The sequence below is a fragment of the Mrakia frigida genome (assembly GCF_051309035.1).
Source record: "Mrakia frigida strain ATCC 22029 unplaced genomic scaffold BDY24scaffold_9, whole genome shotgun sequence".
NCBI classification, from domain to species: Eukaryota; Fungi; Basidiomycota; class Tremellomycetes; order Cystofilobasidiales; family Mrakiaceae; genus Mrakia; species Mrakia frigida.
Genome location: NW_027481272.1, coordinates 533,947 through 556,591, shown reverse-complemented (window position 1 = coordinate 556,591; position 22,645 = coordinate 533,947). Strand labels below are relative to the sequence as shown.

General features: G+C 54.1%; 9 protein-coding genes across 9 annotated transcripts; 5 read left to right on the top strand and 4 right to left on the bottom strand.

The window, feature by feature from the left end:
• Window positions 1-265: 265 nt before the first annotated feature.
• On the bottom strand, window positions 266-1,798 carry COX13 (cytochrome c oxidase subunit VIa). Its single transcript, XM_076639723.1, has 7 exons — window positions 1,544-1,798; window positions 1,433-1,460; window positions 1,220-1,309; window positions 753-816; window positions 624-636; window positions 581-583; window positions 266-428 (listed from the first exon to the last, which is right to left on the bottom strand). The coding sequence occupies exons 1-7, from the start codon at window positions 1,764-1,766 to the stop codon at window positions 361-363; spliced, it is 489 nt and encodes a 162-aa protein (XP_076498296.1). The 5' UTR covers window positions 1,767-1,798; the 3' UTR covers window positions 266-360.
• Window positions 1,799-2,520: 722 nt separating this feature from the next.
• Window positions 2,521-2,755, bottom strand: BDY24DRAFT_383814 (uncharacterized protein). The gene has a single exon (XM_076639722.1). The coding sequence runs from the start codon at window positions 2,733-2,735 to the stop codon at window positions 2,532-2,534; it is 204 nt and encodes a 67-aa protein (XP_076498295.1). The 5' UTR covers window positions 2,736-2,755; the 3' UTR covers window positions 2,521-2,531.
• On the top strand, window positions 2,756-4,077 carry BDY24DRAFT_383812 (uncharacterized protein). Its single transcript, XM_076639721.1, has 3 exons — window positions 2,756-3,413; window positions 3,561-3,690; window positions 3,821-4,077. The coding sequence occupies exons 1-3, from the start codon at window positions 2,787-2,789 to the stop codon at window positions 4,066-4,068; spliced, it is 1,005 nt and encodes a 334-aa protein (XP_076498294.1). The 5' UTR covers window positions 2,756-2,786; the 3' UTR covers window positions 4,069-4,077.
• Window positions 4,078-4,416: 339 nt separating this feature from the next.
• Window positions 4,417-7,142, top strand: BDY24DRAFT_383810 (mitochondrial carrier domain-containing protein). The gene is made up of 10 exons (XM_076639720.1): window positions 4,417-4,704; window positions 5,352-5,460; window positions 5,575-5,809; window positions 5,958-6,084; window positions 6,164-6,179; window positions 6,262-6,400; window positions 6,611-6,741; window positions 6,831-6,841; window positions 6,921-6,930; window positions 7,007-7,142. The coding sequence occupies exons 1-10, from the start codon at window positions 4,545-4,547 to the stop codon at window positions 7,056-7,058; spliced, it is 990 nt and encodes a 329-aa protein (XP_076498293.1). The 5' UTR covers window positions 4,417-4,544; the 3' UTR covers window positions 7,059-7,142.
• Window positions 7,143-7,688: 546 nt separating this feature from the next.
• MDM20 (Mdm20p) lies at window positions 7,689-12,443 on the bottom strand. Its single transcript, XM_076636993.1, has 22 exons — window positions 12,192-12,443; window positions 11,978-12,072; window positions 11,769-11,907; window positions 11,620-11,687; window positions 11,489-11,539; window positions 11,324-11,398; window positions 10,820-11,220; window positions 10,515-10,732; window positions 10,294-10,439; window positions 10,056-10,212; window positions 9,891-9,980; window positions 9,716-9,826; window positions 9,458-9,636; window positions 9,337-9,384; window positions 9,119-9,263; window positions 8,935-9,050; window positions 8,739-8,861; window positions 8,538-8,661; window positions 8,387-8,469; window positions 8,244-8,324; window positions 8,033-8,170; window positions 7,689-7,963 (listed from the first exon to the last, which is right to left on the bottom strand). The coding sequence occupies exons 1-22, from the start codon at window positions 12,241-12,243 to the stop codon at window positions 7,856-7,858; spliced, it is 2,748 nt and encodes a 915-aa protein (XP_076498292.1). The 5' UTR covers window positions 12,244-12,443; the 3' UTR covers window positions 7,689-7,855.
• An 89-nt stretch (window positions 12,444-12,532) lies between these two features.
• On the top strand, window positions 12,533-13,881 carry SHY1 (cytochrome oxidase assembly protein SHY1; the record flags this gene model as incomplete). The annotated part of the gene is made up of 3 exons (XM_076643225.1): window positions 12,533-12,933; window positions 13,058-13,536; window positions 13,685-13,881. The coding sequence occupies 3 exons, from the start codon at window positions 12,533-12,535 to the stop codon at window positions 13,879-13,881; spliced, it is 1,077 nt and encodes a 358-aa protein (XP_076498291.1).
• Window positions 13,882-14,223: 342 nt separating this feature from the next.
• On the top strand, window positions 14,224-15,409 carry DCP1 (Dcp1p). Its single transcript, XM_076636991.1, has 3 exons — window positions 14,224-14,542; window positions 14,941-15,089; window positions 15,181-15,409. Exons 1-3 carry the CDS (start codon window positions 14,370-14,372, stop codon window positions 15,267-15,269), a joined length of 411 nt encoding a protein of 136 aa, XP_076498290.1. The 5' UTR covers window positions 14,224-14,369; the 3' UTR covers window positions 15,270-15,409.
• Window positions 15,410-16,332: 923 nt separating this feature from the next.
• On the top strand, window positions 16,333-19,937 carry BDY24DRAFT_283853 (putative alpha-amylase). Its single transcript, XM_076636992.1, has 13 exons — window positions 16,333-16,978; window positions 17,296-17,389; window positions 17,486-17,521; window positions 17,605-17,697; window positions 17,790-18,041; window positions 18,173-18,388; window positions 18,496-18,687; window positions 18,815-18,849; window positions 18,920-19,004; window positions 19,073-19,128; window positions 19,200-19,255; window positions 19,323-19,356; window positions 19,435-19,937. Exons 1-13 carry the CDS (start codon window positions 16,817-16,819, stop codon window positions 19,735-19,737), a joined length of 1,614 nt encoding a protein of 537 aa, XP_076498289.1. The 5' UTR covers window positions 16,333-16,816; the 3' UTR covers window positions 19,738-19,937.
• A 291-nt stretch (window positions 19,938-20,228) lies between these two features.
• BDY24DRAFT_383779 (DUF3602 domain-containing protein) lies at window positions 20,229-22,612 on the bottom strand. Its single transcript, XM_076639719.1, has 8 exons — window positions 22,237-22,612; window positions 21,819-21,901; window positions 21,794-21,798; window positions 21,584-21,605; window positions 21,377-21,493; window positions 21,199-21,290; window positions 20,983-21,120; window positions 20,229-20,778 (listed from the first exon to the last, which is right to left on the bottom strand). Exons 1-8 carry the CDS (start codon window positions 22,336-22,338, stop codon window positions 20,624-20,626), a joined length of 714 nt encoding a protein of 237 aa, XP_076498288.1. The 5' UTR covers window positions 22,339-22,612; the 3' UTR covers window positions 20,229-20,623.
• Window positions 22,613-22,645: the final 33 nt, after the last annotated feature.

Sequence of the window (22,645 nt, the reverse complement as noted above, 5' to 3'; positions counted from 1 at the left end):
CCTTGTTTCTTTTGAGGTTGATGGGTACTCAAGTCTCTAGGGGACTGTACAGTGAACGTATATAGGCTCATCATTTTTCTTGGCTCGAAAACTCGAGGAGGGATCGCGTCGGTGGTTTCACAGGCGGTGCTTCCTCCTCCTCCTCCTCGTCGTTCCCAACTCTCCCTCTTCAGCCTCAAGAAGTGAGAAAAAAAGACACTTCATCGAAAACATCGCTTTGACGCTCGTCGTATGTACTACTACCGAAACTATGTACGTACCACCCACCCACCCACCCCAAAGATCGAACAAAGGGAGACTCTCGTCCTCTCTCCCTCCTCTTCTCCCAACCAAAGAACCTGAAGAACGATCTGAAATGGTTTACTCTCCACCGAACTCCTCGGAAGCCCGCTGGTTGATCTTGTCGTTGTGGAACAGAGACTGGATTCGAGGTGAAAACGAAGAAGAGAAGAGGGAAGTCAGCGCGTGAAGTCGGAACGAATCCGAGGGCTGAAGCGAAGCAGGCGAGGGAGAAAGAAGAAACGAACCTGGTTTCCAGACCTGGTGGTGGGAGCAAAGCAAAGGGTGCGTGGGAGAAGGTCAGCTTGAGCGGGGAGCAATGATCGAAAGAATGAAGGGTGCGAACCAAGGGAAAGGCTGAAGAAGAACGAAAGAGGGTGTGGAACGAGGTCAGCCCAACCGAGACGGAGACGCGAATCAAACAATGACTGCTTCGTTTCGAGCGAAACGGAAGGGGAAAAATGTATACGTACCCTCTTCCTCATGTCCAGGTACTCGTACTGAACCTTCTTGGGGGCGAATCCACCGTTGAGGTCACTGAAAAGGAAGGAAGGGAAGGAAGGGAAGGACGTCAGCTTGAGGTTCGTTCTCGACAGCGCAGAGCGAGAGGTTCGAGCGAGGTGGTAGACGGTGTACGGAAAACGAAAGCTTCTGAAGCGGCTACTGAGGTGTATCGGGAGGTCATCGAGCTTGGGGAAGGCGAGGGTAGAAGAAAGAGGTTGACCTCCGTCGTCTCCTTCCTCCTCTTCGGCCAATCGGGTTGACCTTTTAGCCCTCCCCTTCCTCCTTCTGCCCTCTTTTCTCGTCGGTCCTCGACCCCTGATACAACAGCACCGGTCCCTTCCCGATCCATCGACGAACAACCACCCCCACCAGCACCTTCCAGCAGCGAAACGAGGACGGAGGAAAGGAGAACGGAAGAGGAAAGGGAAGGACTCACGCCTCGTGCTCGAGGTGAGCAAGATGCTCTCCCTCCTTCTTCCAGACGTAGATTCCACAGGCAATGCATCCGGGGATGGCAATGTACATGCTGTGATTCCAAAGCGAACGGAGCAAGCATGGGAGAGGGAAGAGAGGGAAGGGGTCAGCCGGGTTCTGGCGATAGATGAGAAGACGTGAGAAGGAGGAGGAGAGGAAGGAGGAGGGAACGGACGTGATCTTCCTCCAGAGCTCGGCAGCAGCTGTATGGACAAGGGAAATGCGATGGTTAGCTCGATGAGGCTACAAGGAAGGCTCCTACGAGACTCTAAACGACTGAACTTACCAGGGGCGTGTCCCTTGATGGCAGCAAGATCCTCAGACCACGGCGAGACCCGGAAGGGAATGTCGCTCTCCTTGATACTCTTTTCACCGAACATAGGAATCAGACCGGACCCATAGGCAGGGTTGACGAAGGTCCTAGGGGTGGCGGAGATGTGGGTGGAGGCAGCGGAGGCGTAAGCTCGGACGAGAGGTCGAGAGGAGGAGGGGACGATTCGCGCGAGCATTTTGAGAAATGGAGTTGGAGGGTAACTCGAAATGGCCTTTCCAAAACGACTTGTATAAGCCCTCTCTTTTTTTCCCTTACAAACGACGACGAACGATAAAAAAGTTTGTCAACGTTCTGTCCCCGATGATGGATACAGAGGATACTCCGACTTCCTCCCAACTCGTCTGTTTCTCTCCTGTGAGGGGGAGAACAAGATCGAGGAGGAAGGACGACGATCCGACTCTTTCTCCTTCCAACCTCTCACCCTTCCTTTCCCCTGAACCCTTTTCGACTCTTCTTTTTCCTCGTTTAATCTCGGCGTTCGTCTGTGTACATTCTTTCCCTTGTGGATAGAGGAACCGGTGGATGTTTGGGGAGAGGAGAGGGAGAGTCGAGAGAGAGCGTGAAGGGGTTGGGGAGGGAGGGGAAGATTCGGGCTTTCTACTCCTGGATCTGGTATGGAGAGGGTCGTGTAAGCAGATATCTGAGGGGCCAGCTATTCGTGGTTCACATTTTTACGTCTCGTGAGTCGTGTATTTGTATAGTTTCTGGGCGGAGGGGAAGGGCAGCAGTTGAACGAGGGAGGAAGGAGACAGTTCCGTTGAGCTCGAAGCTCCTTCTTTCCTTCCTTCCCTGCCGTTTCCCGCTTATTTTTCGCCCATCTCCTTTTGCTCGCAGATTTGTTTCATCCCGCTCTATCTATCCGTCTTTCCTTTGATCTCTACTTTGTCTGTCGCGAGCGAGTGTCTTGGAGCGTTCTTCTCTCAGCCCTCGAGCTCACTCCTCACTGTCTCGTCCTCCTTCCCCTCGCCTCCTGGCCATTGGTTGCCTTCTTTTCTCTACAGGAATTCACATATCTGAGCTGTGGCCTATCCCATCTCTTCTCCCCGCAAGATCCAAGAGCGCCCAGCTTCTGTATGAGCGCTCCTTTGTCGGACATCCCCCGAGATTTGTCGAGCTCGACTGCTTCATCCCCTCCTTCCCTCATTTCTCTTTTTTGCTCCCAACGGCCAGCATCGACTCGCACTGCCTCTCAACCATGACTCTCTCTTCCCTCCCACCTCTCGCTGGACATCTATCCCAACTCTCTCAGCGACCTTCCCTCCCTCAATCGCTCAACCTCCTTCATCTCCTCCTCGTCCCGTTCCTCCCTCCTCCCTCCTCCTCCTCCTCCTCCTCCTCCTCTCCGACCGTCCCTCCTCCAACCTGGGAGACCATCCTCAACCACTACGGTCCCAACACCTCCATTCACCACTTGACTCTCCCTTCGGACTCCTCAGCATGGGCAACCCTCCTCCTTCGACCTCCTCCTCCTCCCTCCTCCAACGGCGTCCCAGGTCGGACGTTCTCCAAGCTCTCGCTCGCCTTCTCAGACCCTTCGCCAACCTCTGAGTCTCGAGAACCTCTCTTCAAGGAGATGATGGATCTGGTTAACGAGTTGCTTCCTAAGGGGAGCGAAATCTACTTTTGCGGCCTGCCGGACTCGTTGATTGGAGTGTTCGAGGAGGAGGTCAAAGGAGAGGTGAAGGGCAAGTTCAGGAGCTACAAGGTTCAGTTGAGTTTGGAGGAGGCTGTGGAGGGGAAGAAGAGTGGTGGAGGGAAGGTGAAGGTTTTGGAGGAAGGGAGGTTCGAGAGGAGCGTGTTGAGGGAGGAGGAGGTGCAGAAGGTGCGTTTGTTGGGCGACACGACGCGTTTTTTTTTGTTTGAGAGAGGCTGGAGAGAGGCATGGGGAACTTCATTCGGTGATTTAGGAAGAACATACAAGGGAAAAGCTGACGCTCTTGTTCTTTGATTCTCTTTTCGCTGTTGTAAGGTCCTCACGCTCGCCCAACGACCCAACCCTCCCTCCGACTTCACGCCTACGCTTCACCTCTCCTCATGCATTCGAGATCTCGAGACTCCAGGCCAGGAACCAATCTCTTGGGCTCTTGTCTACGATGACCGTACGTCTGGCTCATTCTCCTCGAACCTATCGTCGACCTTTCTTGTCCTCACGCGTCGCGTCGCGTCTCATCTCTCGCTAACCTCTCTGTTCTCCGTTTCCCCTTCCTTCCCCTCCCTTCGTTACTACAGTCTCCGTCGCTGCACTCCACACCCTCCCAACCTACCGCTCTCTCTCCCTCGCCTCGCACACCGTTCAAAACCTCGCCGTTCACCTTCAGGACGCCTTCGACCAGCTCCCGGAGGAGTTTGGTCTCAAAGGAACAGGATGGATAGCTGCCGACTGGGACGACGGGAACCCTGCTGGAAAAGGGTTCTTTGCTAGAGAAGGGTGGGAGTTGCTGGAGGAAGGAGTGAGATGGGCGAAGGGAGTGCTCTGATTCTGTCACTTGTTTGTTAGCTATCTATGATTCCTTGAGCGATTAACTCGGTCCTCGCAAGAGTCGACCCACAGCGTGAAGTCATCGATCTGGACGGACTGGGAGAACCGAGAGAGAGAGAGAGATGGAGGAGAGCAACAGACGCGACCACGTCCTCCCCTCTCAAGGAAGAGAACCACAGATCCTTCTTTCGAGCTCAAAGGTGAAAACCTTCACCTCTCCCTACTTCAATACAACTCCTCTAACTCGCTCAACTACATAACCAACAAAAAAAAGTAGAAATCGATCCCGGTTTGACCCGTGCTTTTGACTGACTGCCCTCTCGGCTGTCTTTCTCTCTCTCCCCGACCTTCCCTCAGCCCTTTGTATCCTTGTGGTTTCCCCGACTTTTCAATTTAAAGCGCCCTCTTCTCTCTCTTCTCCTCTACCCACCATACCACCCCTTTTCTCCTACCTCGTCTACAGCAAAAGAGAACATGGACAACGACGCTAAAACACTCAAGGCGAAGGCGCTCGAGGTCAAGGAGATGGTCGTTGAGGGAGCGAAGGAGTTCAAGGAGGAGGAGAAGAAGACGGCTGGAGGAGGGAAGGCTTTCATCGCTGGAGGAGTAGGAGGAGTGTTCTGTGTGTTGGTTGGTGAGTGTTCTCTCCTCTCTCTTGGAGTGTACCGTCCTTCGCTTGAGGTTGGGAAGGGCGAGAGGAGGAGGAGGAGGAGGAGCGAGGGAGCCATCAGCTTGAGTTCCTTCGTTTTGTCGGGCGAGGCAGGAGATGCTGGGAAGAGGAGGTCGGACGAGCAGTTTCTCACTCAGCCTGCTCGTCCAGACGTTGACGAGATCTTTCAAGCGGAGGCTCTCTACTCGTCGAAGCAGGTCACAGATGGAAGAGGGCAGGAGCGGTTGAGGGGCGACGATGATGGCGAGCTCGAGATTGCTGGCACGACCTTCCCTCGAGCTCAGTACAATTCTTTTTCTCCCACTACTACCTTGAGGGCTCCTCCGTACTACCGAGCTAGTCTCGGAAAATGGAGGTTGCTCCTGGGGGAAGGAATGCAGGAGGAGAGGGGGCTGGAAGGGAGGAGGACCCGACGGCTGCTCTCGCCGGAAGTAGAGCTGGGACTGGTGTTCGTCGCTCAGTGCCATCTCAGCTTCGAGACCTCCTTCATCGAACTCTTTGTATACCTTCGCTTCATATCCCTCGAAGAATTACCACTTCAAAGTTCTGTAGTACCCAAACGAGCTCTTTGAACTGACCGGTCCTCCTTTCCGCTCCTCTCTTTTCTTCAGGACAACCCTTCGATCTCACCAAAACTCGTCTCCAAACCGCTCCTCCCGGTACCTACACTGGAGGACTCGATGTGGTCAAGAAGACTCTTGCTCGAGATGGAGTTCGAGGGTACGTTTCTTTTCACTCTTTCCAAGCTCTCTGAGCTCTTCGCCCTCATCTACTCTCTCGCTCTCGCTCGTCTCCTCGAGCTGACCTCTGCTCAATGTTCCTTCGATCAAACAGACTCTACCGAGGAATGGGACCTCCACTCGTCGGAGTCACTCCTATCTTCGCTCTCTCGTTCTGGTCGTTCGATCTCGGAAAGAAGATCGTTTCTTCGTGGTCGCCCTACTCGACACCGGAGAAGATTGCGACGGGACGGCTCGGTTTGGGAGAGCTCGCCTTCGCTGGGTTCTTCAGTGCTATCCCCACGACGCTGGTGGCTGGACCTGCTGAGAGGGTGAAGGTGTTGTTGCAGGTGAGTTCAGGAAGGCGAGAGCGGAAGCGGGAGGAGGTGTCGCCGGGAGCTTCCTTTTCGAAACGAGAAGGAGCTGAGAGCTTCACATAGCAGCAGAGGAGAATGAAATCTGACTCGTACCTTGTTCTGCTCGTCTTCTCGTCCTCAGGTTGCTGGACAGGGATCTACGACCGGACCTCAGTACGCCGGACCCGTCGATGTCGTTCGACAACTGTACAAGGAGGGAGGTCTCAAGTCCATCTTCCGAGGAACTGGTGCTACTCTTGCTCGAGATGGTCAGTTTCGCTCGAAACCTACTCCATCTTTCCGCTGAGCTGACCTTTTCCACGCCCTCCCTTCCTCCCTCCTCCTCAGGTCCTGGATCCGCCGCGTTCGTTCTCTCTTCTTTTGTTCTTCCCTTCGCTCCAAAATCTCATCAGCTGACTCTTCTATCGTCTCTTGCCCCATCACAGTTACTTCGTCGCTTACGAGGTCGTCAAAAAGGCCCTGACGCCAGCAGGATCCGACCCTTCGAAACTCGACCTCGGAGCCATCATTCTCGCCGGAGGATCTGCTGGAGTCGCCATGTGGAGTATCGCTATCCCTCCCGACGTGAGTTTAGCTTAGGTTTCTCTCGATCTCGTGGGGTTGTTGAGGAGAATATCAATGGGGAAGGAAGAACGGACGAGAGTCGAGTTTCAACTCGACGACCTCCCGTCTCTTCTATCCTCCCTCCTTCCCACCTTTCTTGCGCATCTCTCTGCTGTAGGCATCGACTACAATCCGAACTGACACGCTTTCTTCCCCGTTGTATGCTTACAGACTGTCAAATCGCGTCTGCAATCTGCTCCTCACGGAACTTACTCTGGATTCGTCGACTGCCTTGCCAAGACCGTCAAGGCCGATGGAGTCAAGGCTCTCTGGAAGGGATTCGGACCTGCTATGGGACGAGCGTGAGTTTCTGCCGTCCTCTTTCTCTCTCGAGCTCCGACCTCTTGTTTCCTCTCCTGACTTCGCTGTCTTTCTTCCTTCCCTCTTCCAGTTTCCCTGCCAGTGAGTCTCGAAACTATACTCTTCTTGTTCTACTCTTCGATCTGACCTTTGCTTTCGTCCTTTCCCTCTCCTTCTCAAGACGCTGCGACGTGAGTCCTCTTTCTCGACCTCTTCTTTCCCTCTTGCCCGCGCTGACGCCTCTCCTTTCCTCCCTCGCTCCTCCAGGTTCCTTGGATACGAGCTTGCCATGTCGGCGATGAACTCTGTCGGCTACTAAATATGTTTGGAGGAGGAGGAGGTCGTCGGCTACATTCTAGATCAAGGACGCTTTCACGACGATACGATGCCCGTTATAACGAAACTTCTTTTTTTCGACGACCGCTGATCTCTCAGCGGAAGCCCCGACGCCAAAGTGAAGAAAAATATTATCGACTAGTTTAGGGTGTGTTCTAAAAGTCAAATGAAGGCTCGTCGTAGCAGAAGGGTCGAGGAGGGTGATCCCAACCCGACGCGTTCACACTCAATCGAAGAACCAGAGCCAGCATAACTCCTCTTGAACGCGATCAACGACCTCTTGAGGGTAGAGTCCGACTTCAGGAGATATCGAGAAGACGTTCGAAGCCGTAAGAGAGGCGACAACTCGGTAGGATTCCCCGTTGAGAGCTCGATTTCGAAGGGCGCAGAGTAAAGAGGTCGTGGTAGTTGGAAGTGAAAGCCAACTTTCTGATCTAGCTGCTCCATCTTTTTCAAGGCGAAGATCCTAGTCTGCGGGCTCGGGGAAGGAAAGGGAAGGGGGAAGAGGTTGCTAAGGTCAACGAAAATGACGGGCGAGAGGAGGAGTGAATAAAACGCTCTTTTCGCCTAAATCGATCTCTTCCCCTAGCATTTTTTTGTCTTCGACGACCGAATCGTTGTAGAAGGCAGAGCTCGCTTCGTCTATGAGCCTGCGGTCGTGAAGATGTGGCACCGAGGCTCTCGTTCTTGAGGGCGAGCGAGCAAAGTCAAGACGGCTGCTTCCTTCCTTTCGAGTGGAAGATGAAGGAGATAGATCAGATGTACGGTAGTCAATTCCGTCTAGTCCAGAGCAATCCGATCCGTGATCTTCTTCCCAAGTCCAAGAAGGGCTGCCTTCTTGGAAGTTGCGACCTGAGTCGCGACGTCCAACACGAAGTCTGAGTCGATCTGCTCAAGCAAAGCAACAGCAAGTCAGACGAGCCTACTTACAGAAGGGAAATACGAGGAAGGTCTTACTCCGATGTTTCCGAGACCAGCGCAGGCCTTCGTGAACTGTTTGCGTCCTGAGGAACCAGCAGCGTCTCCAGCGGACCTGAGGACAGCGGCGATGGCTCGCATCGTCGATTTCGATCCTACGAGAAGGGCTTGAACGGCCTGGAGAGTGTCAAAATAAGGGGATGATGAGAGAGGGTTCGAAGACGAAGTAAAGAGGTGAAAGAGGACGAACCGGTGGTGTTCGACGCGCCTTCTTCCCAACGCTCGGGAGGGCTTTTCGAGCTCTTGTAACGAGGTCGACCAGAACGAATCCCTGTAGAGAAGAACGAGTTAGCGAGGGAGGCGATCGAAAGAAAAGAGCTGATGCAAATTCACCTCGAGAGCGGTGCTGGCGATGTGCAAAACCTCCCAGCCCAAAACGGACCCAGCAAGGACGACGCGAAGACGAGCGTCGAGGTCTGAAAAGAAGGAGAAGAAGAAGTAAGCCCTGTTGACTTTGTAAAAGAGCTCGAAAGAATCAGCTTACCAGAGAAGAAAGCTGGCAGACTGGGTGGAAGCTCGACGACCTCTACTCCAGCCGAGTCGAGGGACGATGCGAACGCGACGAGATCGGCGGAGAGACGCACGAGAGACGACTCCTCAAGCGTGAGCTGTAAGAAAAGGAGAAGAGGAGAGTCAGAACTTGAACTAGCTTGGAAGGGAGGTACGAGGAGCTGAAGTAACTAACGGATGAGAGGTCATCTGAGGGAGCCGTCGAAGCAGGTGCGACGGCCGACGCTTCGGGGGTGGATGGAGGAGGAAGGGTGACAACGTCGAGGTAGGCTGAAGAGATCGTGCGAAGCCAGGATTCCTGCGTGGAAGGACAATCGAAAAAGAGAAGGTTCAGAAGGAGGAGAAGGAAGTGCGATGGAAGCTCGACTCACAGCGATGTCTGGACCGAGAGCGGTCAAGGCCTCGACGCTCCTGCTTCCTCGAGGTTGGTAAGATGGCGTGAGGTGGAAGTCCCGGTTGTCACGAAGAGGTTTGTCGAGGGATGGATCTGGTAGGCGGAGAAGATGGAGGGTCAGCGCGAGAGACGGGAAACGGAAGGAGAGGGTTAAAACGAACCTCGAAGGGCCGTCAACTTCTGAACCGAGACAACATCTTCCTCCTCGTGAGGCAGAGCCAGTCCCATCCTGAAGTTCTCGAGGATAAGGAGCATCCTCTGGAGCGAGGATCCCAGCCGCGTCTCGAACTCGAGGAAGTCGCCGATCTTGACGAACAAAGAGGAGACCATGCCGTCAGTCAGCTCGTGAAAAGGCGCTCTACTAGTATATTCGACGAACCTGGGGATAGCTCTCGTTGTTGAAGGCTCCCATGATCATGTCCGGAAGCTGCGAAAAAGGAGGAGAGGCCCGAGCTACGATCAGGCAAGGGTGCTGAAGAAGAGAAGGAGAAGTGACTCACCTCAGCGTCCGTCGATTCATAGTACTGCTTCGCCTTCCTGCAGATCTCTCGACTATCCAGACCGTTTCCATCCCCAGCAAAGGTGTTTCCTCGAGCGAGGAGAACATGAGAGAGAGTATCTTGCTGGACGGACGCGACCTTGAGAGCCTTGAATCGAGGGAAAGTGAGAGAGGGTGCACCTGGGGAACGAAAGAGAGAGCGGAGAAGTCAGTCGAGGGAAGTAGAAGGTCAAGTATGGGCATGACACGACTGACTGACCCAGAAGACGGTAGATTCGGATGAGTAGCAGCCGGAAGTAGTGGTTCTGATCAGAAGATCGCTGAGCGTGCTCGAGGAAGACGACGGCTTTGAAGAGGTAGGTCGAGTCGTCTGTATGGAACAACGAGAGATCAGCATGGGCATATGAGCATGATTGGAGGATGGATATACGTACGAGTGGCATCCCAAGCACTGATGAGAGCGTTGACAGCCAAAATGACGAGATCGTCTGAGGGTTGAAGCTCCGTTTTGACGAGATCCTTGCCTGTAACATAAGACAATTGAAGAGTCAGCTCGATGAACCGTTGAATGCGAGAGTGAAAACAGGGGCAAAACTGACCGAACTCCAAGCCTAAACGATGCAGCTCCATTAGCTTTGTCGAAAGCTCAAGCTCAGCCGTCGCCGTCGCAGCACTGTCCTGCTCCGAGGGGACCTCCGAGACGTGTCGCAGGATCTTGTGGGCGTTGATGTGAGAGTAGAGTTCCTTTGCCGACGTCTGAAGTACGCAAGAAGATCGAAGAAAGGGAGAGTCGGTGAGGTGATGAAGGGACGTGAAAAAGAGGAGGGAGAGACGAACAGGCTTAGTCTCCAGAACAGCCCTCAACGTCTTTCGAAGCTCCTCTACAGCGGTTGGTTCCAAAGGAAGGAAAGGCTTGAGATCCTCGAAGCAACAAGGCTTGGTCGAGAACGTCTCGAAGTACGACCGAACGAGGGAAGGGAGAGCTGAAAACATCGAAAAAAGTGGTCAGAAACAGTTCCCTCGGGACAAAAAATGGAACACAACCAAGCCGAGCTTACTTTTCTGAGCAACCTCCTTCTCAGATTCGACAGCACCTTCCCCAGCCAACCTCTTCTCCAACTCCAAGCTCGCCAGCAAAGGTCCTCTCTCCTTCCCTCCGACGTCCTCGACCATGAAGCTGAAGGTATCCCTCGTCTGTCCAATGATATCAGAATGCGTGGGAGCGAGAAGGAGGGCAAGATCGATGAGGTGAAGGTAGGTGAGGTGGTTGAAGTCCCTGCGAGTTGAGACGCGTCGAAACGAGGATTGTCAGGTCTCAGGTCGCATTTCGCAGTTCCTCTGAACATTTCGAATGGAAACTCACTTGACGTCCTCAATGCCTCGAATCTTATCATCCAACCTCGACCACTCCGACTCCCAAATTCCCTTCTTCTTCTCCGTCGACGTCGCCTCCTCCGTCTCAGCAACGATATCAAGCTCCGGCAGACCTCCCAAAGCCTTCACGACCTCCCACCTGATCTCCTCGACCTCCAACTGGCCTCGACCAACCTCTTTTGCCTTCTTGCTTTCCAAGAAGGTCCAGGCGTCTCGGAGCGGCACGGCCTTGTCCTCGGGAGTTGAGGCGAGAGCGGAACGAGCGAGGAGGACGCGGACGAAGAGGAAGATGTGGGAGGGAGTTTGAGCTGGGTTGGGAGCAGTAGACATGAGACGATGGGCGAGAGTGAGGGTGATGGTGGCTGTTGGTGGTGGGGGAATGGCGGTGGCCTGTGGGACAAGAGAGAAACAGAGGGGAGGACGCGTCGTGAGCAAAAGAAGACGAGTTCAGAGTCTTTGAAAGGGGATGGACATGTCGATGAGCGTCACTCACCTGGATGAGCATACTGAGAGCCGACCAGAATACTGTCCGAGGCTCGTGGAACTGGCTGTGCAGCTTGAAAGAGGTCTGGAGGGGAGAGGGTCGAGAACGAAAGGAGTTTAGACCGTCAGCCCTGGTCTCAGCTCAACGGAAGAAGCCGCGAGGAATTCAACCGACCTTTTGAACATTAGCCCAGTCCTTGACCCAAACGTAGGCGAGGCAGAGTTGCTGTTTCGTGAGGGAGAAGATAAAAGCGACGCGTGAGCTTCAACTCGAAGGGAAGAAAGGCTGAGAGGCGCTGAGCTCACGATTCCGAGGTTGAGGTTCTTGGGCTGCTTCTCGAAAGCGTAGAGGTAAAGCGCAGGAACGTATTCGGCTGATAAGGGGGATTTGAGAGTAGTGAAGAGAGCGTCAGAGTTGCCAGGTCCGAAGGAGGGGAAGGAGAGAGAGGGCTGACCTCGTCCGAGGTCGCACATCACGATCTTCATGAACCTGAGAGCCTCTTCGCTCTCAACCTGCAGTCCTTCCAGCTTCAGGGAAATCTCAGCTGACTGTTCGAGGTTGTGGGATCTTCGGAGGTAGAAGGCGAGGAGGGCCTGAAGGGAACGAGGGAGAGGTTCAGCGACGAAGTTGAGCTCGACGGCAAGAGGGAAAGACGAGACTCACGAGAACGACATGATGATTTGGTCCCGATTTAACCTTGAGGAGCATTCGCTGACATTGTGAGATTCCAGACTTCCAGTTGGAGTTTTCGAGGGCGTCTTAGAAGACAGAGGAGAAGGGAGGGAGAAGACGTGGGAAGGAGGAAGGAAGGGAAAAAGGTGAGCTCACGTCGATCTCTCGCTCATCTGTTCCAAGAGAAAGAACTCTGGAGACTCACCATAACACGGTTTGATAAGTCTCGCTTCTGCTCTCTGAGTTACGACTGACATGTTGCAAGAAAAGAAAAAGGAAGAGGAGGAGAAGGTCGAAGTTGAAAGGTCAAAAGGTGGGGATCGAATTCGAGACCCTCGACCTTCCAACGAACGGCCACTTCCTCCCTCCTTCTACAAACTCAATCGGCATAGAAACCACACTATTACAACCTCTCGGCCACAAGGAAATCGTACTCAGCTCCTTTACTCTCGAAAAGGTGAGCAGGGATTGTTTCCAGAGGAGAAAGAAGCTCGAGATCGAAGCTGACCTTCCTCCTTCCTTCCCTCCAGCTTCCTCCCCTCGGCCATGTCGCCAACAGCAGCCTGTCTCGCTCCTATACGGACTCGGATACTACCCTCTCTCCTTCTCTCCACACCTCGTCGGATATCGATCCCCTCTCGTTCAGCAGCAGCAGCGACAACGACGACGACTCTCAACTCCCTTGTCCTCCCTCCCTTCCCCTCCTCCTCCTCCCATCGATCCTACTCCTCCTCGGCAGACGAAATCCCCTATACTCCTCGACAATCTCCTCCTACCAAGAAGATCAAGGAGTACACGGCGACTCTCATCGTCCTCGGTTGCGTCCCAATCTTCACGGCGTGGCTGACGTGGTGGCAGATCCAGAGGCTCAAGTGGAAACTCGAGTTGATCGACGAGCTCGAGATGAACCTGATGAGAGCTCCTCTCAGTCTACCGGATGTTCTTACGTGAGTGTATATCATCTTTTCTATCGATTCGCGTCGAGATATCTAGTTGGCAGTCGCCTGGGTCGTTCATATCTCGACTCTCTCGAACAACGAAGCTCACCACTTTCCTCCTCCCTCCTCTCAGTCAAGAAGATCTCGCCCTCCTCAACTGGCGTAAAGTCACCCTCAAAGGCTACTTTCTGCCTCTCAACTCTCCTATCCTCCCCATCCCCATCCGAATCGGTCCTCGTATAACAGACGGGGAGAACGGCTACCACCTCGTCCTTCCCTTCTTCCGAACCCCTTCCGCCGACGCCAAACCCAACGATCCTCCTCCTCGTCCGATCCTCATCAACCTCGGATTCATCAAGAAGGACATCGCAGACCAAGGAACGAGTCATATCAAGATCCCTCAAGGAGAGGTCGAGCTGGAGGGTATGCTGAGGACGGCAGGACAAGGGGAGTTGAGTCAGAAGAAGGCAGGGAAGAAGCCGACGTCGTTCACGCCGGATAATGATCCTGTCAAAGGAGAGTGGTTCTGGATGGATGCTGGAGGGTTTGCGCTGTATTACTCGACGAAGGAGCTGGGAGACGTGATGCCTTTGATTTGTGATTTGACGTACGGTGAGTCTCGTTTTCCTCTCTCTCTCTCTCTCTCTCTCTCTCTCTCTCTCTTTCCTCTTCCTCCTCTTCCTGCCTCCCGTGCTTCCCTCTTCTCGGAACCGAGAAAACTGAACCCATTCCCTTCTGCTCTTCGAATTCTCAATCTCAGACGGCGACATCCCGAAAACGATGCTCTCAGCTCAAGGCATCCCCGTCGGTCGTCCTCCCAAGATCGAGCTTCGAAACCAACACGCCATCTACGCCATCACCTGGTTCTCCCTCTCGGTCATCACCGCGGGACTTTGGGTGCTGGTTTGGAAGAAGGGGAAGAGGGTGAAGCCGATGCAGGGGAGGATGGGGAGGTAGGAGGAGACCTTGCTTGGTTTTGGGTTCATTTCATGTTGGTGGCCCGTCGCGACACTACTCTCTCTCTCTTCTTCGTCGAAGCGAGGTTTGATATGTTCTCTCCTCGGCGTGGCTGAAAACGCCGAAGAGGTTTTACTGCTGAAGGGAGCGAGCGAGAGGAGGGGTTGAAGGAGGAGAAGCGACGCGACGCGAACATCGTTTCGTTTGGTCTAGGGTTCTAAACTAAGGTAGCACTTTCTTCGCGCTGTTTCTCTTCCAAGCTGCTCTCCCCAGCCAGTCAGTCATCTGAGGAGCTTGGTTGTGAACCACAAAGAAGAAAACGAAAAAAAAGCTCGACTTTCACCTGTCCGCTCCTCCTTTCCTCTCCTTCATCTCCAACCTCCATCTCCCTCCCTGCCTCTCTCCTCCCCCCTTGCTCTACCCACCCACCTTCCCCTTTACCCCTCCTCTCTGCCTCACACACACACACACACTATTCCCCTCCCGCCATGCCAGTAACGGCTCAAACGCACGCGATGAACCTCAAGGTCCTCCAGCGGCACGACCCTTCGATCCTGTCCATCGTCGATTCCGCTACCTACGTTGTACTCTACCACTACGACGAGAAGGAAGGAGGTTGGAAGAAGGAAGGGATAGAGGGGAGCATGTTCATCTTTAGGCGGTGAGTACAGGGAGAGGGAAAGAACAAAGGGGGAGGAGAGAGGGAGAAGGAAGGGAGCGAGGGAGAGAGGAGGGTGCAAGGAGCGAGGGAGGCGAAGATTTTTCGGAAGGGCGAGAGGACAGGAGTGTTTGTATGCACTGGGTGGCTTGAGGCTTGAGCTGCTGGGGGGAGGAGGGGAGGCAGAGAAGAAGGAAGGAAGGAAGGAGAAGGGAGATGATGAGCTTGTCCTTCCTCCTTCCCTTCCCTTCCCCCCTTCTCGCCTCTCGTTCCTCCTTCGCTCGCTCCTTCTCGGACTCAAATTCCCCTCTATACACCCTCTCGCACACTTTTCCCGTCCCACCACTCACTTTCTTCCCCGAGCTCACTCCCTTCTCCTCCCTCGTCCTCGTCCTTCTCAGATCCATCTCCCCTCCCCTCGGCCTCTTCATCCTCAACCGTCACGGCCTCAAGAACTGGACCCGTCCCATCACCTTCAACACAGAGTTCGATATTCAAGGAAAGACGCTCATGCTTAACGAGCAGGGAGCTCAGGAGGATACGGAGGACGGTTAGTCCGAGGAGATCAAAGGGGAGGGAAGGAGGAATGAGCTCGAGAGCTGACCTTTTCTCTTTGTCTTCTTGTTGTTGATCCTTATCAGCCAAGATCTCAGGTCTATGGGTACACGACGTAGCCGAGGGTGAAAAACTTTTGGAGCTGTTGTCTTCGTTCGTTCTTGTCTCTCCTTAACTCTTCTCAGCCCAACTCGCGTGACCTTCCTCTCGTTCCTTCCTTCGCACCATCTCACCTCCCTCGCCTTCCTTTCCCAAATCAGTCTTCGCTCCTCCCTCCCTACACCCTCACCACCACCACCTCCTCCTCCTCCAGCTCCAGTAGAAACCAACGGTTCCCTCTCCTTCGCCGAGATCCTCCAACGTCTCCAGTCCCCAGCCATCACCTCCTCGACTCCTTCGACTCCCTCCCATCTACCTCCTTCCCACCTCCATATCCAAGCCACCTCGGCTACCGCTACCGTCCTAGCCCCTCACGCAACTCCTCGAGGAACAGAACTCCTCGACCTCCTCTTCTCGACCCTCTCGACCACCTCCACACCATCAGCTTCAAACTCCCCTGCTCTCTCCCACACTCCAGCAGCAGCCTACCTCCTCCCCACCGACCCCAACCCATCATCGTCGAGTGCTTCCTCAGCAGCAGGAGGTTCTTCAACGGGAAACTCACCTCTCGTTCAATCGTCCACTCCCAACGGGAAGAACTCGTCCGCGTCGTCGAGGAGGAACCGAACCCACCCCGAAACCCAGCCAACAACAACAGACGACTCAACAACAACAACACCTAGACGGAAATCTTCCCGACGAGCCAAAGCCGACGCTCCCATCCAACCCACCGGAGAACCCAAGCAGATCGTCCAGGAGGAGCTGGAGGAGGAGATCGTTTGGAAGATGAAGGAGACGGGAGGAACTGGGGAGGAGGAGGTCCTGGATCGGTACGAGTTTGTGAGGCAGTTGTCGGGGTTGCTGAGGGTGAGTGCACTTCCCCCTTTTCTTCTGTTTTGGTTTTGGAGACGCGTCGGGTGGTGTGGGACGAACGAACGCGTCGAGAGAGGAAGAGAAGGAGAAAGAGGGAGAGCTGACCGTTTTTGTACGTTGGATTGGAACAGTCGGATCCAGGGTTCGTGGATCGTCTGTACGGGAGGTATCTGGAGGGTGGGAGGAGTGGTTGAGCGTGAGGACGGAGGGCTGAGGGTCGAGGGAGGCCTGAGAAGAGAGGCTGGAGGAGGAGGATGAAGAGAAGCAGCCTAGAGAGAGAAGAGACGGTTCAACCCGTTCGTTTTGCTCGGAGGTGTCGGTATTAGGAAGGGTGTCGGGATCGCTCGAGGGTCCAGGTCGGGAGGGTTGAACGTCGGGAGGGAGAGAAGGGACCAGAAACGCGCTTCGAGCTCTCGAGTCGGTATCGATGGCGATCCTTCGCTCGTCTCGCTCACAATCTCTCCTCACACGCAAGGAAAGGAAAGACACAGACTCGGAGAATTTTCTCTCTCGACATCGCCGTCATAGCTTCTCGACTTCCTCAGCGGCAGCAGTTTCTTCAAGCAACAAACCGATCGACCGAGGTGAGACTTCTTGCTTTCTTTTTCGACCTCAGCTCCCAACCTTCCTTCCCTCCCGCCTGCGATCCTTCCTTTCCTCCGACGTCCATCATCCCACATCCGGCTCTCTTCTCACAATTCATCCAACCCATCCACAATCTCACTCTCGACGCAACGTCAAACGCTCGCGATGGAAACACCTCGGAGGATCCGGACTCGGCCTCAATATCGAAATCACTCAACATCGCCCTTCTCGATCCTGCTCTTATCGCTGCTGGTGCTGCTAGGGAGCTGCGTGGGAGAAGTGAAAGGGATGACTTCTAATGAGTGGAGGCGACGGAGTATATATCATGTGAGTGTGTAGGAAGAGAACGATGGGGGGGGACAAAGGAGGAGGGAGAGGAGGAGGTGAGCTTGAGCTCGAAGGAGAGGAGGGACGTCCGATTCGAGCCAGGAGGGAGTCTTCTCTTCACAGAGCAAGGCTCCCTTCGAGGAGAGCAACGAACTAGGCACGATCTGGATGGGATGCGATGGAAATGAGCAAAGCAACCAGCCCAGATCTAGAACGCCTTGCGCTTTTGCTTTCTCGCAGCTCAACTTTCAGCCCTCAGCCCTCCCCCAAAATACACCCTCCCTCCCAATCTAACTCTCCCTCTATTCTATTCCCAGGTCGTAACAGATCGTTTCGCCACCACCAACGGCAGCGTCCCTCGGTGTGTCACGTCCGAGCAGGTCTTCTGCGGTGGGAGCTGGGGTGGAATCAGTGCGTCGAAGATCGATCGTCGTCCTTGGCTGGAGGGAACAAGGTTGAGCTGATTGCTTTGGGATTTTCTGGATGTGCTTTTGGGGGGTGGCATAGTCAAGCAGTTGCCGTATATACAGGGGATGGGGTTTGGTGAGTTGGTTTGAGGTGGGGAGAGAAGGAGGGAGAGGGAGAGGGAGAGGGAGACTGATGTTTTTGTTCGTTGGGTTTCAAAGACGCTATCTGGATCTCTCCCATCAGCGCCAACATCCTCAACAGTACGGGAGCAGGACAGGCTTATCATGGATACTGGCCTTCGGATCTTTTCGGTTCGTTCCCTGTCCCTTCAATTCCTCCAATCCCTCTTCCCGATCCGTTCTGACGCGTCTTCCTCCTCTTCGTCCCATTCGTTTTTCTCCAGCCCTCCAAGACACCCCAGCGAACTTCCAATCCCTCATCACCGCCCTTCACTCCGCTGGGATGGCTCTCATGGTCGACATCGTGGTCAACGACGTCGCTTGGAACCTCCCTTTGAACACGTCCGTTTGGGATCCGACGCTGGGGAGGAGCAGTCCGACGGCAACGAATGGGGTGTATGGGGTGTTGAATCAGCCGGGGGATTACCATCCGAGGTGTGTGATGGATTATTCGAATGTGACGAGCGTGCAGAACTGTGAGTGTTTGCTCTTCGAGAGGGGAACCCGACGCGTCGGGATCGCAACATCTCATCTTCTTTTCTCTCTTCCATCACTGACCTCCAACCGCTTTACCTTTTTCGTAACTGCTTCCCTCGCTCGTCTTCAGGCTGGCTCTCCGACCCAGGAACGGTCGTTCTCGCCGACATCAACACCACGTCGACTCGAGTTCGAACCCTCCTCTACAACCTCGTCACTTCGCTCGTCACCAAATATGGTATCGACGGGTTCAGGATCGATGCGGCGAAGCATGTGGAGTTCTCGTTCTGGAAAGGGTACGCTGCTGCCGCTGGAGTCTTCACGATGGGCGAAGTTCTCGATGGAGGTGAGTTGAGGGTTTCTGTTCTTCTTTGAATGCGCCGAGGACGCTCTCGAAGCCTCTCTCTCCACTTCGCTGACTGTCGGTTTGTATCTCTCGATCTCCCTCATCAGACCCTCAAGCAGTCAAACTCTACCAAACCGACGCTCTCTCCTCCGTCCTCAACTTCCCGATGTATTACCCCCTCTGGTCTGCGTTTACCTCCACCACGGGATCAATCGTAGCTCTCTCGAACATGATTGGGACGATCTCATACTGGTTCCCGGATTCCACAGTGTTGGGAGGGTTCATCTCGAGTCATGATAGTCAGTCCGAAACTTTCTTCCTCGTCCTCTCTCTCTCGCTCTTCCTTTCGTCTTCTGCCCTTCTGCCCCGTCGCTTTTCTCTCGAAGATGCTCATCATGATTTCTTCCTTATGAACTCCCTTTTCAGACCCTCGACCAAGATCAGCAACGACGGACAGCTCGGTGAGTCTTCTCGTTCGTCCTCGACGCGTCTCCTCCCATTTCTGATTCTCCTCTTTCGTCCGTCTCGAAGCTCCTGGCCAACCTCTACACTTACTCTTTCGTCGCCGACGGTATGCCAGTCTGGTACTACGGGGATGAGCAAGGAGCTGCCGGAGGTTCGTCTTGCTCTTCGCTTCTCCTCGAAACGACAAGCTGACATCGTTCTGGTTTCGTCCTCCCACAGCTGCCGATCCAGCGAACCGAGAAGCGCTTTGGACGCTCGGAACGAAAGCTTACGATGTTGGTACCTTTGCTTTCTCGACTCTGGAAGAACGACGCTGATAAATCGGGCTTCGTTCGTTTTCTCGCAGACGACCGCTGCGATGTACCTCTATGTCGCCAAACTGAACGCTATCAGGAAAGCTGCGTGAGTATTTCTCGCCCTTCTTCACTCGAGAGCCTCTCGCTGATTCTATGTTCCTTCTTCTTCACAGCGGGCTCTTCTCCCTCCGTTTCTACACGACAAAGGTTGGTCTCTTTCCCTCTCCGCTCCTCTCCCTCCTGTCTTCCCCTTCGCTGACACCCCATGCCTCTCGTCCCTCACAGAACCTCGTCGTCAGTTACACCACCAACGACATCGTTCTCTCCAAATACCCTCTCATCGCCGTCCTCACAAACCGAGGCTCCAAACAATCCTCCGGGTCCACAATCACCTTCGCGACGTCTTACACGGCGGGAACGGTTGTGGTGAACGCATTGACGTGCACGAAGAGTACGGTGAACTCGGCGGGACAGTTGAGTGTGTTGATAGCGACTGGGTTGCCCCAGGTGAGTGAAGTTTTTAGAGGGAGGAGGAGGAAGGAGAGGTCGAATCTGACGGTTCTTTCGGTTGGGTTTTGGTGTTTGTAGGTCTTCCTCCCGCTTTCAGCTATCACTTCGACATCAGGGTTTTGCTCCTCGATTGTTGTTGCTCAGTCTTGTACTGTCAAAAAGGCTTCGAGACCTGCGACGGCTCCCGTTCCCACGAAGACGGCTTGATCGTCGCTCGTCTCTCCCTTTTTTTTCTTTGCTTTCTGACGCCCTGTAAACTCTCGTATACCCGATTTCTAAGTTATCTCAATTCCTGTAGACTCCTGTTTATCTCTTCCTCAGGCCGGATCTCCTTCGTTCTTCGTTTTTCGCTTTACGCTTCTCTGTTTTTGCTTTCGACGCGACTCGACTTCAGTCTTCTTTTTCAGCCTTTTTCTCGTACCTGTCATCTCTAGATCTTGTCATCTCAGTCCCTTACTAAACTTAAACCTTGCCAATATGTTACATCTTCTCGTCCCTTGCTTTCGATCTTTCCGACGTCAACTCAGACGTCGTTGCGTTCGATGCGAGGTCGAACTCGACCCGCTGAATTCAGACGCGCACATTCATTCGATCCCGAAGAGCAACGCTAGATTAGGTAACCAAATTGAGAAGGAGATGGAGACAGAGAAACGCAGAACGTAACGTTTAACGAGAAAGACTATCACAAACCGAACCGAGAACGAAACTAAAGTAAGACTCCTCATCCCTCCCGACTAAAGCCCACTCAATCCTGAGCTCGATCCCTACTCCTGCTCCTGCTCATTCCTCTAACCATCTCCTTGACAGTCTCGATGGGTCCTCGAGCGTGACCGCCTCCGTTTCCGTTGGGAGATCGTCCTCGAGCGCCATCAGGAGTTCCAGCGCCGGAGTTGGCGACGGGAGAGATGTAGTTCCCTGCTCCTCCTCGACCTGAAAAAGAAGGCAAACATCAAACGAGAGGTGGTCAGCCGCGAGAGGAGGGGAGGAGGAGGAACGGGACGAAGAACGAACCAGAGGTACGACCGTGCTCGCCGTTGTTCTCGATGACGTGAGGGGCCGTTCCTCGATCCTCGAGGTTGATGATGGAGATGTCGGGAACAGGGCGCATGTTTCCGGCTCCTGCAAAGCGAGAGGAAGAAGAGAGGGGGGTGGGAGGTCAGTTTCGGTTCGACGCGTCGAGTTGAGGGAGAGAAAGGAAAGGAGAGAACGACTCACCTCCCTGATAGATTGACGATAAGCGAAGCAAGGAATAGAGAAGTGTATTGGAGTCAGTTCCTGTCAATTGAGAGATTCGGCGGATGAGGCAAGACGAGAGTAGAACACCGACCTTCCCAGTCGAAGTCAATCCCTCCCTCCCTCTGGCATCGTAGCTTCCTCGGACCGTTTCGTCGTGCTCGTCGAGCTCTCTCAAGGTCGAAGAGTCATCGGTGCTGTAGGCGACGTTCCCAGCTCCACCTCGGCCTGTAACAGAGGAACGGAGAGGAGGTCAGCTTCGTTTTCAAAGAAAGCCTTGAAGAAAGGCAGAGGAGACGGACGAACCGGTTGAGTGACCGTGAGGAGCAGGGCTTCGATCCTTGCTCTTCGAAGGCTCTCGAGATCGAGACCTGGAAGAGATGTTTCCGTATCCACCACTGCGAGACAGAGATAAAGAAGGAAGGGAAAGATCGTCAGTCCGACGAGAACGAGAGCGAGAGAGGAGGGGAAGTAAACTACTCACAGTCCAGTAGAGTGAGGAGCTCCAGCTTCTCTAGCTCGTCGCTCTCGAATGAGCTGAGCTTCGAGAACGTCCTCTTCGAGGGTTCGTTGATGGTCGGCAGGGTCTCGAGAGGGAGATCTGAAAGACGGATGAACGAAAAGAGAAAGTGAGCTCCCTTGCTTGGTCGAGAGATCGATGACGTTGCTGGAGGGGGAAAAAAAAACTTGCCTGACGTTACCGGCTCCTCCTCTGTGATACGAGAATCAGAAATTTCGAGCAAAAAGAAAGGCAGAGAAAGAGTGAGCTCTCGGAGAAGGAAGCGAGCGGGTCCGGCAGCGGTTGGACGGAGAGGGAAGATGGAACGAACCGGCCTGGAGGAGCAATAGCAGAGGAGTTCGAAGGTCAGTGATCGATATTTCATAGACTGAGTTCAAGTTAGGCCAAAAGAAAGCGAGACTGACCAGCATGGGTGACTCGGGAAGGCGAAGGAGAGTGAACGTGTCGCCCTCTCTCGACGGGGATGGTGACTCCATCATCGACGCTAAGCTGGAGGGTGAAATAGGGAATCGAGCGTCAGTGTATGTTTCTTCCGATTCAGTAGTCTTCGTGTTGAGAATGAACGAGCGAGGTGCTTCAAAGAAGAAAGAAAAACGGTCGAGAACCATCCGCTTCCCATCCGCTCTCTTGCCTTCCTTCCCTCTCTGTCTCCCTTCTTCTCCATCCAAGGCCCCCCTCCGCTCATCTCTCAACCACCCCATCCTCTTCCCTGCCATCCCAGCTCCTCCTCCATACAAAAATCTTCCTTATCGCCCTTCAACTCGCTCTTCCACCGACTCAAAAGGAACGGACTCGCCAAGCAGGGTGAGAAAGGGAGAGCTCACCGATGGATCCTGACTCGCTGTTCGAATGTTTCCTGCTCCTCCTCGTCCAGTAGAGACTCGTCCTCGAGACTGAGAGCGTTCTCGTTCTTTGAAGGCTTCCATATAAGAGAGCTGTAGGTTGTGGGGGTGGTGGTGGTTGAAGGGGAAGAAGGAAGAAGGGAGAGGAGAGAGATAAGAGGACAAACGAAGTTTAAAACAACGTTCTGCTTCCGTAGAGAAGAAAATTCTCAGGGCGGTGAAATGTCTACTGAGGGAGTGGGAAAATGTGCTTTTGAAGCTCAGAGACACCCGAGCCCGATCTCAACAGAGGGAGCGATAAATTGACGGGAGGAACCCTGAAGTGATGGAACGAAACCGAGACGCGTCGACGGAGGACGACGTTCGACACCGTTGCACTCGAGCCGAGTGC

Coding starts and splice junctions, on each gene's coding strand:
- MDM20 (XM_076636993.1), bottom strand. CDS start 12,243: ATGTCAGTCGTAACTCAGAGAGCAGAAGCGAGACTTATCAAACCGTGT. Junction 8,662..8,738: donor CCTCAGATGACCTCTCATCC/GTTAGTTACTTC, acceptor CTTTTCTTACAG/CTCACGCTTGAGGAGTCGTC. Junction 7,964..8,032: donor CTGGTCTCGGAAACATCGGA/GTAAGACCTTCC, acceptor TTGCTTGAGCAG/ATCGACTCAGACTTCGTGTT.
- BDY24DRAFT_383814 (XM_076639722.1), bottom strand. CDS start 2,735: ATGAGGGAAGGAGGGGATGAAGCAGTCGAGCTCGACAAATCTCGGGGG.
- BDY24DRAFT_383810 (XM_076639720.1), top strand. CDS start 4,545: ATGGACAACGACGCTAAAACACTCAAGGCGAAGGCGCTCGAGGTCAAG. Junction 5,810..5,957: donor GGGTGAAGGTGTTGTTGCAG/GTGAGTTCAGGA, acceptor TCTCGTCCTCAG/GTTGCTGGACAGGGATCTAC. Junction 6,401..6,610: donor GTATCGCTATCCCTCCCGAC/GTGAGTTTAGCT, acceptor GTATGCTTACAG/ACTGTCAAATCGCGTCTGCA.
- BDY24DRAFT_283853 (XM_076636992.1), top strand. CDS start 16,817: ATGGAAACACCTCGGAGGATCCGGACTCGGCCTCAATATCGAAATCAC. Junction 18,850..18,919: donor CAGCAACGACGGACAGCTCG/GTGAGTCTTCTC, acceptor TCCGTCTCGAAG/CTCCTGGCCAACCTCTACAC. Junction 19,256..19,322: donor AACGCTATCAGGAAAGCTGC/GTGAGTATTTCT, acceptor TCTTCTTCACAG/CGGGCTCTTCTCCCTCCGTT.
- DCP1 (XM_076636991.1), top strand. CDS start 14,370: ATGCCAGTAACGGCTCAAACGCACGCGATGAACCTCAAGGTCCTCCAG. Junction 14,543..14,940: donor AGCATGTTCATCTTTAGGCG/GTGAGTACAGGG, acceptor CGTCCTTCTCAG/ATCCATCTCCCCTCCCCTCG. Junction 15,090..15,180: donor TCAGGAGGATACGGAGGACG/GTTAGTCCGAGG, acceptor GATCCTTATCAG/CCAAGATCTCAGGTCTATGG.
- BDY24DRAFT_383812 (XM_076639721.1), top strand. CDS start 2,787: ATGACTCTCTCTTCCCTCCCACCTCTCGCTGGACATCTATCCCAACTC. Junction 3,414..3,560: donor GGGAGGAGGAGGTGCAGAAG/GTGCGTTTGTTG, acceptor CGCTGTTGTAAG/GTCCTCACGCTCGCCCAACG. Junction 3,691..3,820: donor GGCTCTTGTCTACGATGACC/GTACGTCTGGCT, acceptor TCGTTACTACAG/TCTCCGTCGCTGCACTCCAC.
- BDY24DRAFT_383779 (XM_076639719.1), bottom strand. CDS start 22,338: ATGGAAGCCTTCAAAGAACGAGAACGCTCTCAGTCTCGAGGACGAGTC. Junction 21,494..21,583: donor GGAGGAGCCGGTAACGTCAG/GCAAGTTTTTTT, acceptor TCCGTCTTTCAG/ATCTCCCTCTCGAGACCCTG. Junction 21,121..21,198: donor TCCTCACGGTCACTCAACCG/GTTCGTCCGTCT, acceptor CCTCTGTTACAG/GCCGAGGTGGAGCTGGGAAC.
- COX13 (XM_076639723.1), bottom strand. CDS start 1,766: ATGCTCGCGCGAATCGTCCCCTCCTCCTCTCGACCTCTCGTCCGAGCT. Junction 1,461..1,543: donor CATCAAGGGACACGCCCCTG/GTAAGTTCAGTC, acceptor TTGTCCATACAG/CTGCTGCCGAGCTCTGGAGG. Junction 817..1,219: donor GCTCACCTCGAGCACGAGGC/GTGAGTCCTTCC, acceptor CTTCCTTTTCAG/TGACCTCAACGGTGGATTCG.